The sequence below is a fragment of the Ambystoma mexicanum genome, chromosome 3p (assembly GCF_040938575.1).
Source record: "Ambystoma mexicanum isolate Mex_15411 chromosome 3p, UKY_AmexF1_1, whole genome shotgun sequence".
NCBI lineage: Eukaryota > Metazoa > Chordata > Amphibia > Caudata > Ambystomatidae > Ambystoma > Ambystoma mexicanum.
Window position 1 is genome coordinate 342552512 of NC_090925.1, and position 21551 is coordinate 342574062.

The window sequence follows — 21551 nt, forward strand, 5'->3', positions numbered from 1 at the left end:
GGTTTTGACCAGGCATGCCTGCAAACAAAGGTCGGTGAAGTTTCAGGCTCCCCCTCAATTCCTGCCTTCAGACACAATGGTGTCTGGGCGGGCAATAGGGCTGAAGCCTGCCAAAGGCCAACACAAAGGACTCGAACCTAGTTTTAAAGAGTAGAAGCCCAGAAGGAACAAACAAGAAATGGCGAGAAAAGACTGGGGACCATTTTGAAAAAAAAATTCACCCGTGGGTGCTGTACTGCTTCTGAGAAATCAGCCTGCTAGTACCCTGCACAAAAGGTAGCAACAAATAACCACTGCCACCAGCCATTCAAGTTAGTTTAACAAAAATGTACATGAGAACTGGGATAAGGAGTTACTATGTAGCCCCTCAGCACTGTACATAGGGTGGTGTGTGCTGGACCACAAAATAAAGATGAGCTAGGAATTATCTCACTGTTCTTGGTAACGGTAGTTCACCAAAGAAAATGTATTTAAACATTAAGAGAAGCCTGAGACTTCTCAGTGGCACTGCAGTCACTATGTAAAAAACAGATGCCTATGGAGTTTCCCAGACTCAATTAAACTGCTAAAAGTCTTAGTCCGAGAAAAACACGAGTGGCAAAATGTATGACTCGCTCGGGAGGTTAAAATCAAAAAGATCAGGTTCTCCAAGGGTAGGGAGAATTTTCAGTTTGTGCCAATTCCCTTTAACACTAATCTGGAATAAACAATCAGACTTAAGTAGGCAGTCAATTCATAATTCAAGATGTCCGGATCAGGACACAATTAAAATACCCCACTCATAAAACCATTGAAATGGGGTATACTGCATGCCATGTTGACCAGATCTTATCCAGTTCTGATCCAATGCCCTCTTCATTTACCTGGTTAATATAAAGATTAAACATCAAAAAAGTTTGCTTAGCACCAGCCTTTCTATTGGATAATACAACTGTCCGACTTGCGTCCCCTTTTGTTTGCCTTCATTACAGAAGTGTAACCATCTAACACAGGCAGGAGTCTACCAGGTTTCTTGTAGTGCCAGGAAATCTCTCAGATCCTCCCATACATCCATATTCATGAAACTGTTGTACCCTCTTGCATTCCAGGTTAACACTGAAATCCTCAGTGCATTAGAATCCCGGTTGGGGTCCTCTGACTCTGGAGGTAATTACTGTAACCGCCTCCTTTTACTCCATCCCTAGACCCCCTTCTCCCACGAACGCTAATTCCCCAAAATCGGCACTGCCCTCAATAACATTGCTGTCATACGTGCTCATGATCACTAGTCCTGTTCATTTTGGTTTTCCTCCTGACTTTCGGAGCACAGAAATTGCCATATATCCTTTACTTTGTGCATTTTAGGACTTTGAATGTGAGCATGCCCGCACTTAGAGTTGTAAATATTGGCATGTCCACCCTTAGATAGAATTGTGAACATTAGCCTGCGTCACATCTAGATGGAATTGTGAACATTAGCCTGCGTCGCATCTAGATGGAATTGTGAACATTAGCCTGCGTCGTATCTAGATAGAATTTTGATTGAAGGATAGCATGCCCGCGCCTAGATGAAACTTGAATGTTAGCATGTGCCACACTTGAACACCAGCCTGCGCCGTATCTAGATAAGATTGTGAATGTTAGCATGCCCACACCTAGATAGAATTCTGAACATTGGCCTGCACCGCTTCCAGATAGGATTGTGAAGGCCAACAAGTGCCACACTTAGACAAAACTCTGAATGTCAGCATGCTAAAGGTCAGGTAACCCACTAACCAATATAACTTCAAACTCTGCATACTTCTCTCACTCAAAAACTCACACAACCATCTCTCGCACCCCAAGCCGCACACACTTCACAACACTGCAACAACACATAAGCCGGAGCAACAGCACACGCGGACTGACACCGATCCAATACCCGCACCAAAGCTCAGCACCCGGTGTATACCGAGTTGAAGCTGCCAACAGAACACCACTCCTCTCACTATCCTACTCCCTCTTCACCTTATTAACCCATCCCACCTTATCGTTTACAGATCCGGCAGAGCGCCTGGGGACCAATTCCGTTGGTGACGGTGCGCAGTACAAATATCTTTAACATTTCTCTCCCCCAATTCCCCACCTTTGTTTAAAATAAACACGTTTCAAAAAAAAAAGAAAAAAACAGGCAGGTTATGGCAATACAAAGCTTAATAACTTGCGACATGTAGCATACAGTAATACCATTTGATGCTCCTCTCACCTCACCCTTCAGTCTCCAGTTCCTTCACGTCCCTGTAGGGGGTCTCCATCCTGAATAGTTCTCCTGGCCAGTTGGGGCTTGAAAGTCAAACTTCAATACCATACCCCAGATGTTGCGAAAGCGATGCAAGGTGCCTGTCCCGGCAGCCGTCACCTTCTCGGCGATCAGGATGTCCCAGACTTTCATCCACCAGAAAGGCATGAGGGGGCCTTCCGTCGTTTTCCAGGTGCGGGCTATCCCGTTCCTGCCTGCAAGTAGGCATTGTGATAATAGTTTGGCCTTGGGGCCAGACCTGGGGTAGATCCCGGGGATCGGTTCTCCAAGGAGGATAGGACCGGGGGCCAAGGGCAGTCGCACCTGACTGATGTCCGCTATCGTCGCCAGGCATTGTTTCCAAAAGGCTTGGGCCTTGGAGCAGGACCACCACATGTGGAAGGAGGAGCCTATTTGGCTGCACTGCCTCCAGCATTGAGGGTTGATCGTGGAGTTCATGTGGTGGAGTCTTAAGGGAGGGTAGTACCGCCGGAGGAGGATCTTGTAGGCGCACTCTCTATTCGTGATGCATGATGATGAGGAGGTGTGAGCCCGGGACCAGATGTTAACCCACTGTTGGTTTTCAATCGGATGGCCCAGGTCCGCCTCCCATAGGGCCATATACTGTGTCTTGGAGGTTAGGAAATCCGTTTGGAGGCGCTTGTATAGAGTGGAGATTCTTCTTCGGGGCGGGAGCTCATTAAGGGTCAATTCGATGGCTGTGGGGGGACGAGTAGCCACATGGCGAGTCTGTGGATGGGTGCACCAGTGGCGTAGCTGGGTATATGTGAACCTCTCTCGTTCCTGGATCCTAAAGAGTTCTTTGCATCGCTCAGAGGTGCAGGGATGGCCCCCTTCAAAAAGTTGACCCAGGGTCTCTAGGTCTCCTGCAATCCAGGCCTTCAAATTCCAGGGAGACAGACCAGGAGAGAAGGTCGGGTTCATAAACACTGGGGAGAAGGGGCTGAGCCCCGTCGGATCCTCTTCTGTTTCAACACCTTGTCCCACACCGAAATGGTGTGTTTGGTGGATGCCAGGAGATTCCGCCACTGTCGCCGTTCCGGAGGGGGGACATGTGGGAGAAAGCGTAGCGGGAGGGGGTAACTGCGCTTGTTCGAGGTCCACCCATCTAGGGCGGTTGGTGAGGACTTGCTATGATTGGATACAAGACAGGTGAGCCGCCATTTGGTATTTCTGCAAGTCAGGAACCCCAAGCCCACCCAATTTCGCATTGCCCAGCATCGTGGATTTAGGAATCCTGGGCTCCCCCCCCCCCCCTCCTCCAAATAAACTGCAGCATTTTCTTCTGTAAGCGTTGAAGGGCTGGCGCCAGAACCGGCACTGGGAGTGTGGAGCATGCATACAGAAATCTCGGTAGTAAGTTCATTTTACAGGCTGTAATACGGCCCATCCGTGTCGCCCAGCGTCTCAAATCTGCCTCGAAGTTTGTAAATAATGGGGGAAAATTAGCCCGATAAGTCTTGCTTGGACTGGCCGGGATCTGAACTCCCAAGTAGCTAATTCCTTTGGTCGACCATTGTATTGGGCACAGCGGAACCAGGGCTTCTCGGGTGAAGCCCACTCCATGCCGACTGATTTCCGGTAGTTGACTGTGAAGCCTGTGACCCTGCCATAGCTCGTTATCTCAGCCAGGGCTTGAGGGAGGGAGGAGTGGGGTTTTGTGATAGTCAGGAGGACATCTGCATAGAGGGCCAGCTTGGGGTGTGCCGGGCCTGATTGAAAGCCTTCGACTGCAGGATTCAACCTGATTCGCTGGGCAAACGGTTCCATAATTAAAGCGAAGAGAAGTGCCGACAGCGGGCATCCCTGTCGGGTTCCGCAAGTTAGGTTGATGGGGGAGGAGATGGTGCCGTTAACTCTGAGAAGGGTTTTGGGGGCTTTGTAATTTGCCAGCGTCATAGTGCAGAACTCCGGGCCAAAAGCCCCAAGGGTGAGCCTCATGAAAGTCCAATCCACTTTGTCAAACGCCTTGGTCGCGTCCAGGGCCAAGAGCACCAACTCCCGGGAATCTCGGGAGGCGAGTTCCACCAGATCAAAGGCTCTTCGAATGTTGTCGGCCATGGAGCGGTGTCTGAGGGAGCCACTCTGATCCGCACCCATTATCTCCGGCAAGAATCGAGACAGACGAGATGCCAGGATTTTAGATTAAATATTAGCATCTATGTTTGAGCAGGGCAATGGGTCTATATGATGCAGCGTTCTTCGGATCGCCTCCAGATTTAGGTAGTAAGACAGTAATTGACTCCTGCATGGACGGGGTTACAGTGCCCGTGGTCCTGAACGAGTTAAACAACTGTACCAAAGGTGCTAATACTTGGGGCTTGAAAATCTTGTAGAACCTGGTTGTATAGCCATCATGGCCAGGGGCTCGGGATTTAAGAGCTTTTATTGCCTCGTCCACTTCTACGTCAGTAATCGGCGCCTTCAGAGAGTCACAGGCTGTTCTTTTTAGCCGGGGAAGGGCTGCACCCCATAAGTATTAGTTCTGTTACTCCGTTTCCTGCGCTGGAGCGGTCCTCACCTGAGTCAGGTGGGCCGCAGCGAGCTGCAGTTTGTCCTAGTCAGCGTAATGGACCTTGCCTCGTGGGTCCCGCAAGCCCACAATTGTATTGTTCCTCTTCGCCTTGGCAAGTTTGGCCACTAGTAGCTTATTTGCTTTGTTTGCATAATAAAACTGTTTTGCTTTTGCAATTTGGTGGGCAGTGTGTTCAGCATGGTGGGCCTCGATCTTTTTCTGTGCTATCCGGATGGCCCGCTGAGTTTTAGGGGTCCAGCCCTTCTCCTTATTGGTCCTTTCTGCATTTTTAAGATCTTCCTCAAGGCCCTGGCGAGTTTGACGCTTGTGTCTATGATAGGCCGCTCCTTGCGCAATCAGTTCACCCCGCACTACTGCCTTCATTGTGTCACAAGTGTTGGCGGTAGAGGTGTCCACATTGGGGTTCTCCTTGAAGTTGGTGATCGTGGTTGCGATTGCGTTCCTGAGTGGCATATCGTTGAGAATCGGATCATATAGAGTCCATCTGCGCTGTTGGGGGTTAGCTGGTTCCTGCACTCGGATTTCCAGGGTCACCGGTGCATGATCAGACAAGATTCTGGAGCCAATTGTCACATTGTTGGTAAACATGAAGATTTGTGGGGACACTAGGAGAAGATCTATCCTGGAGAAGGTTCGGTGGACATAAGAATAAAAAGAAATGTCTCTTTCGGATGGGTGGCGTACTCTCCATGAATCCACCACCCCCAAAGTTCTAAATAGCTGTAGGAGAGCCAGGGCTATGGTGAGGTCTTCAGCACTGGGTGGGTGTGACTCGTCTTTCGTGGGGTCCGGGACCCCATTGAAGTCCCCTTCAATCACTATCTGGCCTTTCAAAAACGGGGAGAGAGTTGTACTCAGGGATTCATAGAACAGCGCCTGGCCTGAGTTGGGTGCATATACAGAGATTATAGAATAGTTGTCCTAGTAGTAGGCATTTCACCGCCATGTACCGCCCCTCCGGGCAGCTTTATAGATTCTAGAATCTGAGGGTTCAGACCCCTCCCAAATAGGATAGCTGTGCCACCCATCTTGGAGTTCCCAGACGCGAAAAGTTGCTTCGGAAAGTCTCAGGAGGGCAGGCGGCTGTGGTCTGCCGGCAGCAGATGGGGTTCTTGTAGCATAGCCACAGCTGCACGTTGTTCTGAAGCTTTTGTAGGATAGACTTGCGTTTGGCTGGTGAATTTAGTCCCTTGACATTCAGGGTTACGAACCTCAGAGTTCGATGTTCCGAGGCTAGGTCCGGGGAGGTTGACGAGTCCTCGGGGGGGGTAGGGGGAGATGTAGAGGAATCAGCTATCATGTCGCGGAGTGTGTAGCCATTCCCCAACCTGCCTGTGGGGTTTTTTCTCTGGCCGCCAACGGGAGGACCGAGTTTTAACTGAGGGTGGCTGCCCTTTTGCGGTTCTAATGCCTCCCTTGGGCAACGGGGCCATCGAACAGTGTGTAGCCAACATGGCTAACCTTATGAGTAATCTTAGTGGTTTGTTCCAAGGACTCATAGATGGATTGTGCCTTGGAACCGGGCATGGGCCGTGGAATAATGCCCGCTGCTTCAAGAATAAAGCTTATGTGTTCCTGAGGGTGCAGATCGGATCATGGTGCCGGGCTGCGAGCCGGGATCGAGGTGGAAGCTCCATCATGGGGTCACATCTGGCTATTTCCTCTTCCGGAATCTGGGAACCCTCGACCAAGAGTTTTGTGTGGGATTAGGGGAGGCCACCAGGTTTGAATCAGCCGCTGCTTCGGAGGGCGTGAAAGACGTGGGTTTGGAAGCATCTGGGCGCAGGATGTCGGTAGCATCTTCCAGGTGGCTAATTTTTCTGAGCGAGCCCTTGTAGGAAAATTGCAAAGCTGTGGGAAAGAGCCATCTGTAGCAGATTTTTTGAGCCTGAAGAAGGGCGGTTAAAAGGCTCGCCTCTTTTGAAGATTAAGCGGAGAAAGGTCCTGGAAGATCTGGAGAGAAGTCCCTTGTAATGTAATTTCGTCTTTGGAGCGGCTTATTGTCGAGATAGCTTCCTTCGTAGTAAAGAAGTGCACCCTAGTAATGACGGGCGGGGGGGGCATCCGATTCCACTCCGCGTCGGGGGTTCAGCCTGTGGGTGCGATGTAGGAGAAGCAATGAATCTTCGAGGTCAGGAGAAGAGATTGGAAAAAGAAGCCCACATATTCAGCTAACCCCTTGTCTGGGATCGAGGTGGGAACCCCCCGAATGCAGAGGTTGTTGCGTCAGGCCCTATTTTCAAGGTCTTCTTGCTTGTATTCCAGGATGTCACACTTGTCCTGCAATAGTTCGATTGAGCGCTGGACCTCAGTTAGCGCGGAGGCATGGTCTTGGATATGATCCCCAACAACTCCTACTTTGTTCAACCTCCGACCTTTTTGTCTGTGCTTTCCAGTTTAGTTGCGAGTTCCGCCATACAAGAGTGGAATTCTGATTTGATATCTGCCATGAATTCACGATTGTCTTCTTTGGTCGCCAAAGGTCCCTTGTTATCTAGGGATTCCCGTGAGATAGAGGAGCAGGAATCTTGTTTAGCTTTGTCGGAAGCGGTCAGCAGAGTTGCTATGTCCGAAGACTTGGTGGTCTTTTGTTGCTTGGACATCGCGCTAGTTGTTAGAGGCAGGACAATGGCCACCGGGAGCAATGTAGCGGTGAAGAGGAGCAGGACTGTGGGCCGCGGCGCCCCAGGAAGAGCTCAGGGAGAAGCGCATGCGAGCTAGGCCTACCTTAAATCTCTCAAGGGGCTCCCGCTGAAGGCTCCCGCCGCCAACCGTTGAGGGCAGGGTCTCCCATCTTCGCTCCAGGAATTGAATCGCCTATAGGGCCGTTGCATATGTCCAGAGCCGTAAGGTAGGCCCCACCGAGCATCCCGGTGGGCCACTAACGCAGCCGTGTAGATCTCCGACAGCTGGATGTGTAGCTGTAGGGCGACGTGGGCCTGGGCGCCCCAGGAGGAAAAGGGAGAGGGTGCACAAAACAGGGCCGATGTATGCGGGGGCTCCTCGCCAATTCCAGGGGGGGGCCCGGGCTGCCCTCGCCGGCCGATGTCTGGATATCCGGATGTCCGTCCTTCTCCTCCGGCTCGAGTGCTATGGGGAGGATCACCTCTGACTCCTGACTGTGGCCGCCATCATACGTGAGCCCGCCATCTTGGATTCTTCGAGCCGCAGGGGGGGAGGGGGGGCGGGGATTCAGCTTTCATCTTTGAGCCGCTAGTGCCCCATCGGTTACTATCCACATAGCTAGCGTCGATGGATCGTATAGGCCACAGGAACCACGCAATTTTAGCTGAAGCAGTGGGTCGTCCACGGGCGGCTTTAGGAGCGACTGCATCGCGTTGGCTCCAAGCCACGCCCCGTTTTTTCTTTTTACTTACTTGGGTAGAGACCTTGTCCGGACGGCACAGCTTGTTTTATAAATCGCAGCCGATTCTGGGAGTTTTCCTGAAGAATTAATCAATGAAGGTTTCTCTGAATGGGGCAACCTTGTTCAATGATATGCGCAGCACAAAGAAATGTCTAAGAATTTACGTGACCCAGACCGCCTATAGGGTAATCCTTTTTTTGGTTTGCTTGGTTTGCTTGGGTTTGTTTTTGTTTTTCATTGTCTTTGTAGTCTTTTTGTGCCATCTATTTTGACTAACTGTACCTCCCTTGAGTTAAGTCTGACTGCTCTGCCATTGCTACCCATGAAGTGTAGCTGGTCGTATTGGTTTGAACCCTGTCTTGCCCTTAAGATGGATGGTTTCACACCCCTCACCAGAAGCCTGTGGAAAAACCTCTCAAACGTGGCTGTACCTGTAAACCTGGTATTGTTGGTGACCTAGTGTATTTTTCCTCTGTCACTTATGTCTTTGGTGAAGGGTTTTACCCCAGACCATGCTCTTGCACCAATGGATAGTGCCAGTCGCTCTTGCCATAGATTGAGTGGTTGTATGACCACACCACAGGATGCAGAATTTGCATTTTATACATTTCCATAGCACACTTAACCCGTGGGCCTCTAGGTTCTGGTTACAGCTTAGGTGGTTACAACAGTTAGCAGGCAAAGGATTGCTAATGAAACGGGTGGGTTTTCAGTCCCTTTTTGGAGCAAGGTTTAGGAAGGCTTGGATCTCGAGGCAGGGGGAAGGGTCCTCCAGAGCGTGGCTTCGGAGACTGGGAAGCTTGCCATTCGCTGCTGGTGATTGACTCTTGGTCAGTAACTAATGGCATGCTGTGTGCATGCATGGAATTGAGATGGTGGTTGACTTTTAATGGCTGGCTAGAAGCTTTCAAGTTTAAATATTTACCCCTTCCCCACCACCTCTGGCACCTTGGCCAAAAAGCCTTTGAAATTACAGTTGTGTAAATTTGGCAGCATTATGCCACTGATTAAATCTCACCGCCACCACTTTAACAGCAAGATTGTGATTAGAATTGCCCCAGCATGTGCTGTTAAAGGAGTCTTCTTGATGGCTCACTTCATAAACAATCACATCTAGATGCTTGCATACGTTTTGGTTGTGTATTTATATTACCAAAAAGTGCTGAAGGAAGGACGCTGGCATGAAAACCAGAACCAGTCCCAGCCCCACAGTGTCCACTGTTATGAGCTAATAGGACTTTCAAGATGTTTCAGCGCAGAGCTCAGACCGGCAATTTCGATTCTGTGTGTCTAACAGTTCTGAGTGCCTTTTTGGGGAAAATTGTTCAGTGTTGCTATGGGATGAAACCATTTGGGATGGGGAGGGTCATTTAAAGAAAATGTTGAGCACAAGTGTGCCCTACTCTTGGTGAGTCAGCTTCACCCAGTGTATGCTTGAAAGCTCAGGATTGGTACTAATGACCAAGGCTGTGGTCTATTTACCTGCAAGAGACTGATAAAGTAGCCTAAGCACAACCAGGCCATATAGGATTCATGGTCAGGAGCCAAACTTGTAACTTGGTATTGCTACTTTGACAGCTTGTATAGTTACTGCTGCCAGTGGCCTAGTACAATAGGTGTTTTAGTCATAGGTGGCAGAAACCTCTCCTGCTGTGCTTTGAGGTGTACGGTGTGAAACGACTATGGGCTCAAATAGGAAAATATGGGTTTGTGGGGAGGGCGGGGGTTAAAGGGTATGCATGCTACTTAATATCTGAATAACTGTATCTTGCCTTATACCCGGTAATGCTTCCATGTGGGAGATTGTCACATGTTTCATGCGTCCACCGAAATGAGGGCAGATAATGCCTTGTCTAATGTCCTTCCTACACTAGTGAAAATGCTTCATGTTTGGATGTTACTGTTTTGGTGCTGGAGGGTGGTGAAGAGATGTGCCCTTTTGGACACGAACTACACACCACACCTTAAAGGTGCGATGCTGTGTGAACTGACAGTGGTTGCTTTCTGTATATTTTCAGCCAGTAAAAAAGAAGAAAATCAAGCGAGAAATAAAAATTCTGGAAAACCTCAGAGGTGGCCCCAACATCATTACGCTGGCAGATATTGTTAAAGACCCTGTGGTAAGTAGATAAGTTTAAAGATGCAGGGGAGACCAGATGTGACCCACCCTCACTTGCAATATGGCATTCCCTTTTGTGCTACATGATTGTGTTGTCTGAAGGCTTGCTCTGGGAGAAGTGGGTGCGATCAGTTTTCTCTATGTAATTGGACAGAGGCGCTGGGGAAGATTTATGTTTAAAGGGAAGTTTATGCTGGTGCGACTTGAAGCTTCCTTGTCGGCTAATACATTTGGTTATAGGTCCACAATGTCCTGATCTGTAACATATTATTTCATATCTCAACAGTCCCGAACGCCAGCTCTGGTCTTCGAACACGTAAACAACACAGACTTTAAGGTACAATGTGGTGGTGCAGTTCATTTCTTTGTTGCTTTTAAATCACTATTTCTTTAGCCTTGACTATTGTCATATGGTGTGATGTGGGACTCTAGGTCTGTAGACGTAGGAATGATACTGACTGTTATTTGGCACTTGTGCAAATTAAGCTGTGTTTGCAGACTCTGCAAATGATTAATCAGCCCTTGTTAAGTGTTTTAGGTGAACAAGTTAGGTGTCTTGTTCATGGATCTAAATTCTGGGGTTCCCCAATTGTTTGAAAGGTATATTTTACTGCTCACTTAAGTGTCGTGTTTACCTCTAACAGCAGCTGTATCAGACTTTAACGGACTACGACATCCGCTTCTACATGTATGAGATTCTTAAGGTTAGTGACATTTCCAATGCTGGTTCCCTCTTAGGCACTTTTGCCTTTTGGGTCAATCTGACATCAAATCATAGCTTTGTTCACTTCTGTAGGTATATTTTAACTCTCCCTGATTCTGTTTTCTGCAGGCTCTAGATTACTGTCATAGCATGGGCATCATGCACAGAGACGTCAAACCTCATAATGTCATGATTGACCACGAACACAGAAAGGTAAGGCTGTGCAAGGTGCTGAATTAAGACTGCTGTAGGATGAGCCAATTGTACTAACAATGAAAGCACTTTCAAACCCATGTTCTGAATTGGGGGTTGACAACTCTGAACGTAGGTTTTCAACCCGTACTGATGCCCTTGTGCAAGTTATGTTGCTGATCACAAAGATTCTTGTTGGGACTTTTAGTGAGACTTGCATACGCCACAACCAGTAAGATCCCCAACCACCCAGCCACCCCCCCCCCCCCCACACACCACCCCCCGTTGGTGCCGGAAACACTTGTGCATAGGCACTATGTTTTGTTATGTTAAAGGTATTTATATAGCGCACTGTCACCAATGGAATTGGTCCCCAGGCGCTCTGGCAGATCTGTAAACAGGAGGAGGGTGGGTAGGGTTGGTCGGGAGGAGGGGAATGGGAGAAGTCGTGCAGTGTTGCCAGCTTCAGCTTGGTATAAAGAGTGCTGGGCTTTGGTGCAAGTATTGGATCCGGTGAGGCCTAGTGTGCTGTTTGTGTTTTTGCTGTGGTAAAGTGTGTGCGGATTGCTGGGAGAGAAATAGTTGTGTGACTTGTGTGGGTTAAGTATGCAGAAAGTTGAGGGTTGGGTTAGTCGGATCTGTATCCTGATGTCAGGTACTTCTGGTCCCGTTCAGGCTGTATCCCTGTGGGTGGGGTTGTTGCTGGTTCCTTATGGGCCGTCTGGCTGTGCTGGTGCTGCGCTGATCCAGCTTTATCGTAGTGAGTATTGTATGGAGTGCTTACCATCTCCTGCCATGGAGCGATCAGTGTGTCTGAACCTTTTTTTCGGGTGTGGAACTGGGTTTGTACCATCTATTCTCTTGTTGACTAATGTGGCCCTGGTCTGAGGATTTGAATGCTTCAGGGTCCGGGTCCTGTTGATGGGCGTCCTAGTGAATCTGTCTAGGTCAGCATGTGTATTCAGTCGTTAGTTTCCTCCTGTCATGACTATCTTTAGTTGGTTCTTTGGTTTCCGTGGGGTGACTTCCTTGGGCTATTGAGCTGTAGTTACTGTGTGATGGCCGGATTGTGCTTCCAGCTGTATCTTGGTGGACATTGTATAGTGTGGGTGCTTATTCTGTTTCTCACCCTCTGGATTGGTGCTAATGGTACGGGGTTTCCTGTTCATTGCTATCTGCCATGATTAGGTCTGTTCTGGGCGGTAATAGTTTAGGTTCATGGTCCTATTGATGGGTCGTCCGGGTGTTTGTCCTTTGTATTGCTATGTAGTCGGTCCTTGGTCCTATTACGGCTGTCTCCTCGTAAGTTGTTTGGTATGTCGTGGGCTATTTTCCTTAAGGTTTTCCATTGATTGCTTGGTGTGGGTCAGTCTGTCTTTGTTCATCAATGTTTTGCGGGGGGGGGGGTACCCCTGTGGCCGGTCTTTCTAGTTATGATTAAGAATTAGTGACAAGGCGCGCACTATGTTGCCAGTCAAGTTTTCCTGCATTGACTTCTCCTCCAAATGCACGTTTTCATGACTCCATCAATCTTCAGGGACGCTGTTTCTCTACCTTTTCAGGCGTGTCTTCATTTCCTTTTCGGGTGTAGCAGGTTAATTGACTATAGTGTCTCTAAGAATTCTGGTACTTGTATTTGTCGTACTTAATTTCTCTTGCAGGCGACTGGAAACAACTCCCTCCATAGCACAGATCTTTCTAGTTATGATGTGAAGAGCCAAGTCTTGAGTAGTTTCCTGAATAGTAGATGGTTTCTTGTGTTACAGATTTACTTTGGGAGGTTGTTCCAGGTTTTTGGCGCTTGGTGGGAGAAGGAGGATCCTCCAACTTTTCTTTTGTTGTAGGGTTTTGGTTCCAGGCGGATGGCCATGCTTGATCTGAGCGTTCTTGCTGGTTGATGTAGACGCAGTTTGTCTCTCAGGAACTCAGCGCCTTGGTTGTGTATTGCTCTATGCGTGATGCACTTCGTTTTGAATTTTATGTTTTTATTGGTAGCCAATGTAGTGTTTTCAGCACTGGTGTGGTGGTCTCTTCTGGGTAGTTTCAGAAGCAGTCTGGCTGCCACATTTTGTATGCATGGTAGTTTTTTCAAGTCGTTCAGGCATGCCGAAGTATAGGCTGTTGGCGTAGTCTACTCTGGACATGACGAGGGCGATGATGATGATGGTGGTTTGGCGAACGCTAGGAACGGTAAGATCCTCTTTGCCGCTCGCAGGAGGAAGAAGCATTTTTTGAGGAGAGCGTTTACTTGTGGCTCTAGCATAAAATTGTCCATCAGAACCCCCAGGTTTTTTACAATCAGCGATGGTGCTGGGGTTGTCCCGAGTTCCCTTGGCCAAGGGATTAAGTGGTTTTCTCATCCATTTTTTTTGTGACATTTTTGTTTTGCTTGGGTTGATTTTGAGGCAGTTGGAGTTCATCCAGTTGAATACATCGCAGAGGCAGTTTTCTGGTGTTGAGTTTATTTCCAGGTGGTCTTGTATTTTGAATATTTTGTTTGTATCGTTGGCGTAGTTGAAGCCATGGCTTTTGATGAGTGTGAGAAGTAGGTATATGTTGAATAGTAGGGGGGAGAAGGATGATCCTTGTGGTAAGCCGCAGATGGAATCTCTCGGGTGGATTTGAAGGGTTTCATCCATACGGTTTCAGTTCTGTTTGTTAGGAAAGATTTGATCCATAGTAGGGCGGTGTCTGTTATTTCAAGTCATTCCAATTGTGTTATGAGGGTGTTGTGGTTAACTGTTGAATGCTGCTGATAGGTCTAGGAGCATCAAGGCAGTGCTGTTGTCAGTTTCATTTCAGATGCTCCCATATTGAGAGGAGAGCTGATTCCGTTCCCCTCATTCGTCTGAAGTCAACTTGTGCCTGGTCCAGTAAGCCGTGCTCTTGTATGAATTCTTGTTTTGTTTTTGTATATGTACGGTTCGAGCAGCTTGGCTGTGTACGGGATGTTGGAGATGGGTCTGTAGTTGGAAAGGTACTCTACGGTTCTCGCTGGCCTGATTTATGCAGTTTTGAAGGCTTGTGGCACTTTCCCAGTTGCGATTGAAAGGTTGAGGATGTTCCTGTGGTATTCCATGGGTGCTCCTTGTTTGATAATTGATTTGTATGTCTGGCGAGCAGGGGTCTTCGGGTGACCCTGAGTTATTGCTTTCATTCACCAGTTTGACGAATGTTTCCACTGTTATTTCTGGAAAGCTTCGTAGTTTGGGTGTTCTGCCGGAGTGTAGGCGAGGATCGTGGTTAGATCGGGAGGTCTGCTTTGTATGGTTTGTTGGATGCTGGTGATTGTTTTTGAAGTGGTCTGCAAGGTCATTGAATAGTTTCGTGGACGGAGTTGGTGTTACATTCCGGGGGATTTTTTATTTCATTTATGATTTTGAAGAGCTCTTTTTGGGTGTTTGGTGCTTCAAAGATTCAGTTGTCAGTGTTTACTTTTCACTTTTCGTATTTCTTCTTTGTATGCGCGGTTGTTTAGTCGGAATTTCAGCTTGTTCGCAGCGTTTTGTTTTCTGAAATTGAGTTCTAGTCTTCGTTTTTTTTCTTTTCATGTTGCTAAGTAGTGAGGTGAACCATTTTGCCATTGCACGTTTGTGCGAAGGACTGGAAGGCTTTTCTTTGGCGATGTTGTCTATAGTAGTTCTAATCCAGGAATGCAGCAGGGCTACTTTTTTTCCAGGTTATCTTACATAAAAGTTGGGTGTCGTTTGCTGAGCTCCAGGAGTTCAATTAGGTTGGCGTTTTTGATGGTTCATTCTTTTCATGGTGTTCAGTGTTTTGTCTGGTTGACTGCTTATTGGAATATTAATTTTGATTACGAAGGGGATGATGAGGTGGTTGCTCCAGAGTATTTGAATTGGGGGTGCCGTGGTAAGAAGGAGTTTGTTCGCGAAGATTGCGTCGAGTGTATGCCCTGCCGATTGGGTTGCTCCTTTGACTAATTCTTGCAGATTCATTGCTGCTAATTGGCTGGTTGGCGATTTTTGTATGGTGGTGCTTTCTTGTTCAAACCATATGTTGAAATCTCCAAGTATGATCAGGTGATTGTGGTTGATGGCTAGGGCTGTGATTGCTTCTGTGAAGCTGTCTACGAAGGTTGCATCGTAGGTTGGTGGTCTGTAGATCTGTATGAATTTCAGGCTTGTTTTGTGGCTTACTACTAGACGTATGATTAGGGATTTGCATTTATCAATGTTTAGTGGGTCTTCAGTTTGATATCCTGGTGTTACTTGTGGATGTTAGCCAGCCCCCCGCCCCGCCTTTTTTGTTTTTCTGTTTACTTGGACGCATTTGAAGTGTGCAAGCAGTTGTTGAGGGTGATCTTGTAGTTGTCTTCTAGCCATGTTTCTATTACAAATAGGATGTCGATCCTTCCGTCGCAGAGCAGATCATATATTTCGGTGGCATGTTTGGACATTGACTTAGCATTGATTAGGTTGCAGTGGATCTTTTTGGTGTGGTTTTTGTTAGTCGTTCTTTGTTTTGGTTTGCGGTTGTTTGGTTGCGGTGCATCTTTGTTGGCGTTGATTGGGGAAGGATGAGGATCAGCGAAGGTTGCATCTTGAAGCTGTCTGCTAGATTGAAAGCTTGGATGTTCAATAGCAGTGCTTCTCTATTCATGCCAGTTAGGTGAAGATCAGCGAAGGCTTCTTCATTGAATTGGTCATTTAGGTTGATGTTTGGGTTGTTGGTGGTTGGGGCTTCCTTGTTGTATTGTCCCGTGTGCTGTGGGTGTTGATGGTATCTGTCTGTTCTTGTGATGTATGGGGTTGGAGTCTACCCCTTCTCTTCTTTGGTGCTCCTGTCTTTTTCCTGGTTGTCTCGGACTGTTTGTGTATCGTGATGTCTGTGTCGTTGGGGGTATCCAGTTTGAGGGGTTGTTGTGGAGTAAGGTGTGAGATATGTATTTTTCCCTTTTGAAGTTTGGTCTGGTCATTTTGGTTTTTGGCAGGGTTTCCTTAATTTGTGGTTGTTGCTCTAGGGGTGGGTAGGATTTGTGTGTCTGTCCAATGTGGCCGCCTTCTCTGCGCCCCTTCCTGGTCTGGGGCATTTTGGTGCTCTATGCGGACGTGCCGTTTGGTTGACTGCGGTGTCTTGTGATGGCAGTACTGGTTTCTTCTTGAGTTGGTAAACTTGGGTGCTTTTTTTTTTGGTGTATATTCTTCAGGTGGGTGGGCTAAGTATCCCCGGAGTGCTGTCCGTTGGAGTTTGTGTGCTGGGCGCACAGTTGTCCCGAGGTATAGTACTAAATTGGGTGGCTGTCTTTGTAGGTCTAGGGGTAGTGGTGGGGGTTGGTACTATACTATCACGGTCTAGTCCTCTCAAGGAGTGTTAGGTGGATTAGGCTTGGATTGGCTTAAAACCAAGCCTGTGTTCGAGAATCCTGTGTAGTGGGGGGGGGGGGGCAAAGGGCGCAAGACCAAACAAAGCTAGACTCGAGGGCCCTGTATAGTGGGCGAGGGGCCCGCACCCAGCAATACAACCTGATTACCAACCCAGACACAGTTAAGGCTTAGAGATACAGTTGTGTCGACCCAAACACAGCCAGATCCGAGAGTGCCGTAAGGTCGGAGGGACCAATACCTAGCAATGCAATTCTAGTATCAGTCCAAGAACGGTAGGTTTGAAAGTCAGTTGGAACAGTTGGGTACACTCCTAAACACAGCTAGATTTGAGAATCCTGTATAGTGGGAGAGAGGCTTACACCTAGCGATGCGGTTCTAGTAGCAGTCTAAACACTGCTAGATTTGAGTCCATTATAACAGTTGGGTACACTCCGCATGTCAGATTTAAAAAAAAAAAACATAATTGGAGCAAGGAACTGTTTTGATATTCAAGTTAAGGGACTGTGAGTTAAGGCAGGGCAAGGTAATGTTTGTGTTATTGAATTGTCTCTGCTCAATTGGTCAACATCTGGGGGGACTGAAGACTTCCTGGAGATCAGATTCCAACCCTCAAGTCAGGAGCAGGAATCTCCGTCTGAAAGGTCTGCCCTATGTGCCTGCTCTCCCAGCAGTTGTCATTCATACAATATTCCTTTGTGGGGTTCCACTAATTAGATGTATTAAAAAGGAACTGGTATTCACTTTAACTAGTGCTGCACTGATCAATCTCTGCAGTTAATTCAGATTGTCATATTGCATCAAGCGTGTACTGTTAATGTTAAAGGTATTTGCACTGTGCAGTGTCGCCACCGGAGTGGTCCCCAGGCGCTCTGGCGGATCTGAAAATAGAGTGGAAAAAGGAGTTATTGCAGGAGTCTGGGGGATGGGGGGGCGTTAGGGTGCAGTGGGAACAGGGAAGTGAGTTATGATGTCCTGTTGGCAGCTTCAGTTCAGTTTGCACCGTTCGCTGAGCTTGGGTGCGGTTTTCGGCTCTGTGTGAATTCCCCTGTGCTGTTGTGCCGGGTTATGTTAATCCGTTGCAATGTGCTGAAGTACATGCAGATTGCTGTGCAATTAAGTGGTGGTTTGAGTTTCTGCATGAGAAGTGTATGTTGAAAGTTGAGGCGTTTAGAGTTGGGTTAGCAGGTTTTCCTCAAGTCTTTGTGTTTGCATTTCTGCGCTCAACATCTGTGATGATCCTGTTATTGGGATTGTTTGGCTGCCTAGCTGGTAGGGATGTTGAGGCATGGTAGTTTTCCTCTTTTACTCTAGTGGTATGTGTACTTTGCTGATGTAGGTGCGTTTAACCCGCCCTGTGTTGGCGAACTATAGGTTAGAGGATTATGTCCCTCCCTGCCATCCCGTTTGGGAACCTTACCTAGCTTAGTTTCCTCTGAGGAATAGCAGTATGAGGGAACCCTCTGGTTAGGAAGATTCCTTCAAAGCTGGTTCCTCTAACCCTTAACCCAACCATCTAAGTTTTTCAAACATTAACACACCCAGGTAGCCCAAGGGGTACCATCAGTCTTTTTGAGGGTCCTAAACCGCTTAAGGTACTGGGAAGGAGTTTCCCAAATCTAGCTATCAAAGCTAGTTTCGCATTATCATACTCCAATCTTTCAAGTTCCCCCCACCTCCATTACAGCATCAGTTGCAACCTGGGGGAGCCTAGACAAAAGCCAAGGAATCAACTGATTCCCTGTGAGACCCTCAATCCCATTATTGTATTCAAAAGTACTCAACCAATCCAAAATATCAAGTTCTCCAGCATGGGGTCTGGCATGGATTCACATGCTCATGAATATTCCCCGTCGTCAGGCCGGGAATCCTCGGTATAGAAAAAAATCAGTATCGGTTTCGTTTCTGATCTGTCTTTCTTAGTAGCAACCAATCACTGGTCTCTGGGTTATACTGCCCCAGCCAATGACTGCACTCCCTAAGACCCGCCTCTGGCAGCCATCCTCAGATTTTTACCGCACGTTCAAGTGTTGGGAGTCCTCGTGCTGTAGCTCTCGAGCTTTTGCTGCGTTTTCGCACTTTTTCAGGACATTTTTCGGTTAAATAGAGCCTCAAGCTCCACTGTTTCTACATCCGATCAACGGGGATCCGTTTCGGAGTTTTCTACGCCCCTCAAGGGTGAAAATTTCGTCGAGTTGCGCTTTTGGAGGATTCCAGAAGTTCCGAGGCCTACCCCGGACATGGCCCAGGAGAAAGGAAGCTCGACGCCCGGGAAGCTTTTCAGGACCTGCCCTGGATGCCAGCTTCAGAATGTTTTCAAGGACGACGAGCATTCGTTATGCCTCTACGGTCTCCATGAGGACAAGACGCACATGGAGAAGGACTGTGTGTTTTGTGGGAACATGTCGGAGCGGACCATGAAGGATCGCCACCTCCGTCTCGCCACCTCCGTCTCGCCAACTGGCTGGAAGGGAAGAGCCCGTCAGGCGAGAAGAAGAAAAAGAAGTCTGAGCGGTCTTCTAAGTCCTGTGAGGGCGCCCCAGCGACGGGGGCCCAACAAAAGGCTAAGCACCGCGAGTCCGCGGGCACTGGGAGTGCCGAACGGTCGGGCTCCTTGGCTGCCAGGCAGGGGGCATCCTCCCCGGCGCCATCAACCACGAGCCAACGCTCTGGCTCAGGTAAGAGGAAGTCCGAGAACCCGGCGAAGCTTCTGGAGAGGCCCCGGTCGATCTCAAAGATTCCGGCAGAGGGGGAGCGAGGCTTGGACCCTCCCCCCAAGATGAAGGCCCCAGGCGTCCAGAAAGTGGCGATGGACTTAATTCACCCTGCTAAGACCTCGATTGAGGATGTCGCCGCGGCCCTGGCTCAGCCTGTGGAGGCTACACCAGTGGAGGCGCCCTCAGGACCCAGTCTCCCTGCCACCACGGAGGGAGTAGTCTTTCAGGCCCATTGAGAAGACCCCCACGAAGTCCTCGTTGGAAAAGGTGGGGGAGGGGCTGATGGCCATCGTAGATACGGACACGACCTCTGAAGAAGAGCTCATCGAAGTCCCAGCCCATCGGGAGGGACCCCGACGAGGGCGACTGTGTCGCCGACAAGGCTCCTCAAGAGCCCTCGCGCCCGTAGTTTCCGGCGCCGCAGGACACCTCGGCGGCCATTTTGTCAGCGATTCAGTCCTTATGCTCGGAGATAGGGACAAGGTTGCCCCTTCCCCCGACAGAGGTACCTGAGCCAGACCCGACGGGGGAACCGGAGCCAGGACCTTGGGAGAGTCCACCGCATTGGAGGAGGACAACGCATCCTACGCCACCTCTCGCACCTCTGCGGCCTGCTCTGCCTTCCCCCCGGTCTACTACCCACAGGGATGATACAGGCACTGACACGGCTATGACAGGTACAGATGACGGAGGCGACGACGGGACGTGTCCCCCGTCGCCCCCTGCTCGGGCGTCCCCGCCCGACGAGATTGGATCCTTTCCAGGGCATCCGAGCTTTTTCAGCTCTGCCCAGAAGAAAAGAAGAAAGAAAGGTTTCTTTACCAACGGCGCGAGGCTAAAATGAAGACTGTCATCGCCGTACCGCTTCTTGATGACAACTGGGATGAGGGGCTCGCCCTCCTCAAGAACCCTGCCACGGTGCCGGCAAAGAGGGACCGGTACGAGAAGTAGTACAGGGTCCCTGACGCTGCCCCCTTGTGCCTTCGGGCACAACCTACCCCGGATTCTGTCGTCTCGCCGGCAGCAAAGAAGAAAGCTGGGGGGGCATCGGCCTCGACATCAACTTCCCCGCCGGACGGCGAGGGCAGGAAGTTGGACACGATGGGACGACAGATCATCTCATCTGCAGCAACGACTATCAAGGCGGCCAACGCCCTGGCTATCGTAGCCCGCTACGACAGGGAGTTGTGGTTCAAAATCGCCCCTCTGTTAGCCCTTTTGGCGTCCGGAAGGAAGTCTGAGGCCCTTGAAATCCTACAGGAGGGGGAGATTGCTTCTGACCTCGCCATCACGGTGGCAACGGACATCGCTGACCCCGGTTTCCGTCAGTTGGGCAACAGCGTTTGATTGAGACGACGAGGATGGCTCAAGGCCACGGATTTCTGCCAGGACGTACAAACCAAGGTTTTGGACATGCCCTTCGATGGGAACAACCTGTTTTGGGAAGGCGGTCCCTTCAGGCCATCAAGACAGACTGCCCGGGCACTGGGAGTGCTCCAACGACGACGGCCGTCCTTTCGGAGCTCCGGAGGCAGACAGGGTGCCTCCAAGGGATCCGGCAGTGGCTCCTCCACGTACCGCCAAGCGGCAAGATCTTCGTCCCAGGAAGCCTACAGGGGACGCGGCAAGTCAGGTGGTGCCTGTCGTCGACAGGGAGGTCAAGGAGGCAAGGCGGCCTCCAAACAAGATTGAACCGACCGTGGGGTCGGGCCCCCGCCGAAGCACCCCGGTGGGAGGCCGGCTGGCGAGGTTCGTCAGCGTGTGGGAGTCCATCTCCACCGACTGTTGGGTGCTGGACGCCCTGGCCAAAGGGCACGCCCCGAGTTTCAGAAGGAGTGCCCTCATGTTCCATCCGTGGCCAGGAACGAAAATCACGTCCCTTAACTACTGTTGGAAGTAAGGGCGATGCTCAAGAAGGGTGCCATCGAGCTCGTCCCAAAGAGGCTTCGGGGCTCCGGAGTTTACTCAAGGTACTTCCTCGTAAAAAAGAAGACAGGAGGATGGCACCCCATCGTGGACCTACGACGACTAAACAAGTACATCAAGGCACAGAGGTTCCGTATGGTGACCCTCCAGCATGTGCTGGGACAGCTGGAGGAGGGCTATTTCCTGTCGTTGGACTTGCCCCCATCCCCATTCTAAAAAGACACCGAATGTTTCTCAGGTTCATGGTCCGAGGGCGGCACTACCAGTTCAAGGCCCTCCCATTCGGATTGAAGTCGGCACCCAGGGTGTTCACCAAGTGCCTCGCACCGGTGGCAGCGCAACTGCGCCTACAGGGGATCCACGTCTACCCC

The 21551-nt window shown here is 49.5% G+C and overlaps 1 protein-coding gene across 2 annotated transcripts in view; it reads left to right on the plus strand.

Annotated features, from left to right (window-relative positions):
- Positions 1 to 21551, plus strand: part of CSNK2A1 (casein kinase 2 alpha 1) — a 373872-nt gene that overhangs the window by 215903 nt on the left and 136418 nt on the right. The window contains exons 4-7 of one of the 2 annotated variants that reach the window (XM_069650948.1): positions 10200 to 10301; positions 10587 to 10637; positions 10945 to 11004; positions 11133 to 11216. In XM_069650948.1, coding sequence (XP_069507049.1) covers positions 10200 to 10301; positions 10587 to 10637; positions 10945 to 11004; positions 11133 to 11216 — 297 coding nt within the window. The remainder of the gene's footprint in view (positions 1 to 10199; positions 10302 to 10586; positions 10638 to 10944; positions 11005 to 11132; positions 11217 to 21551) is intronic. The other variant, XM_069650949.1, reaches the window with a different exon arrangement.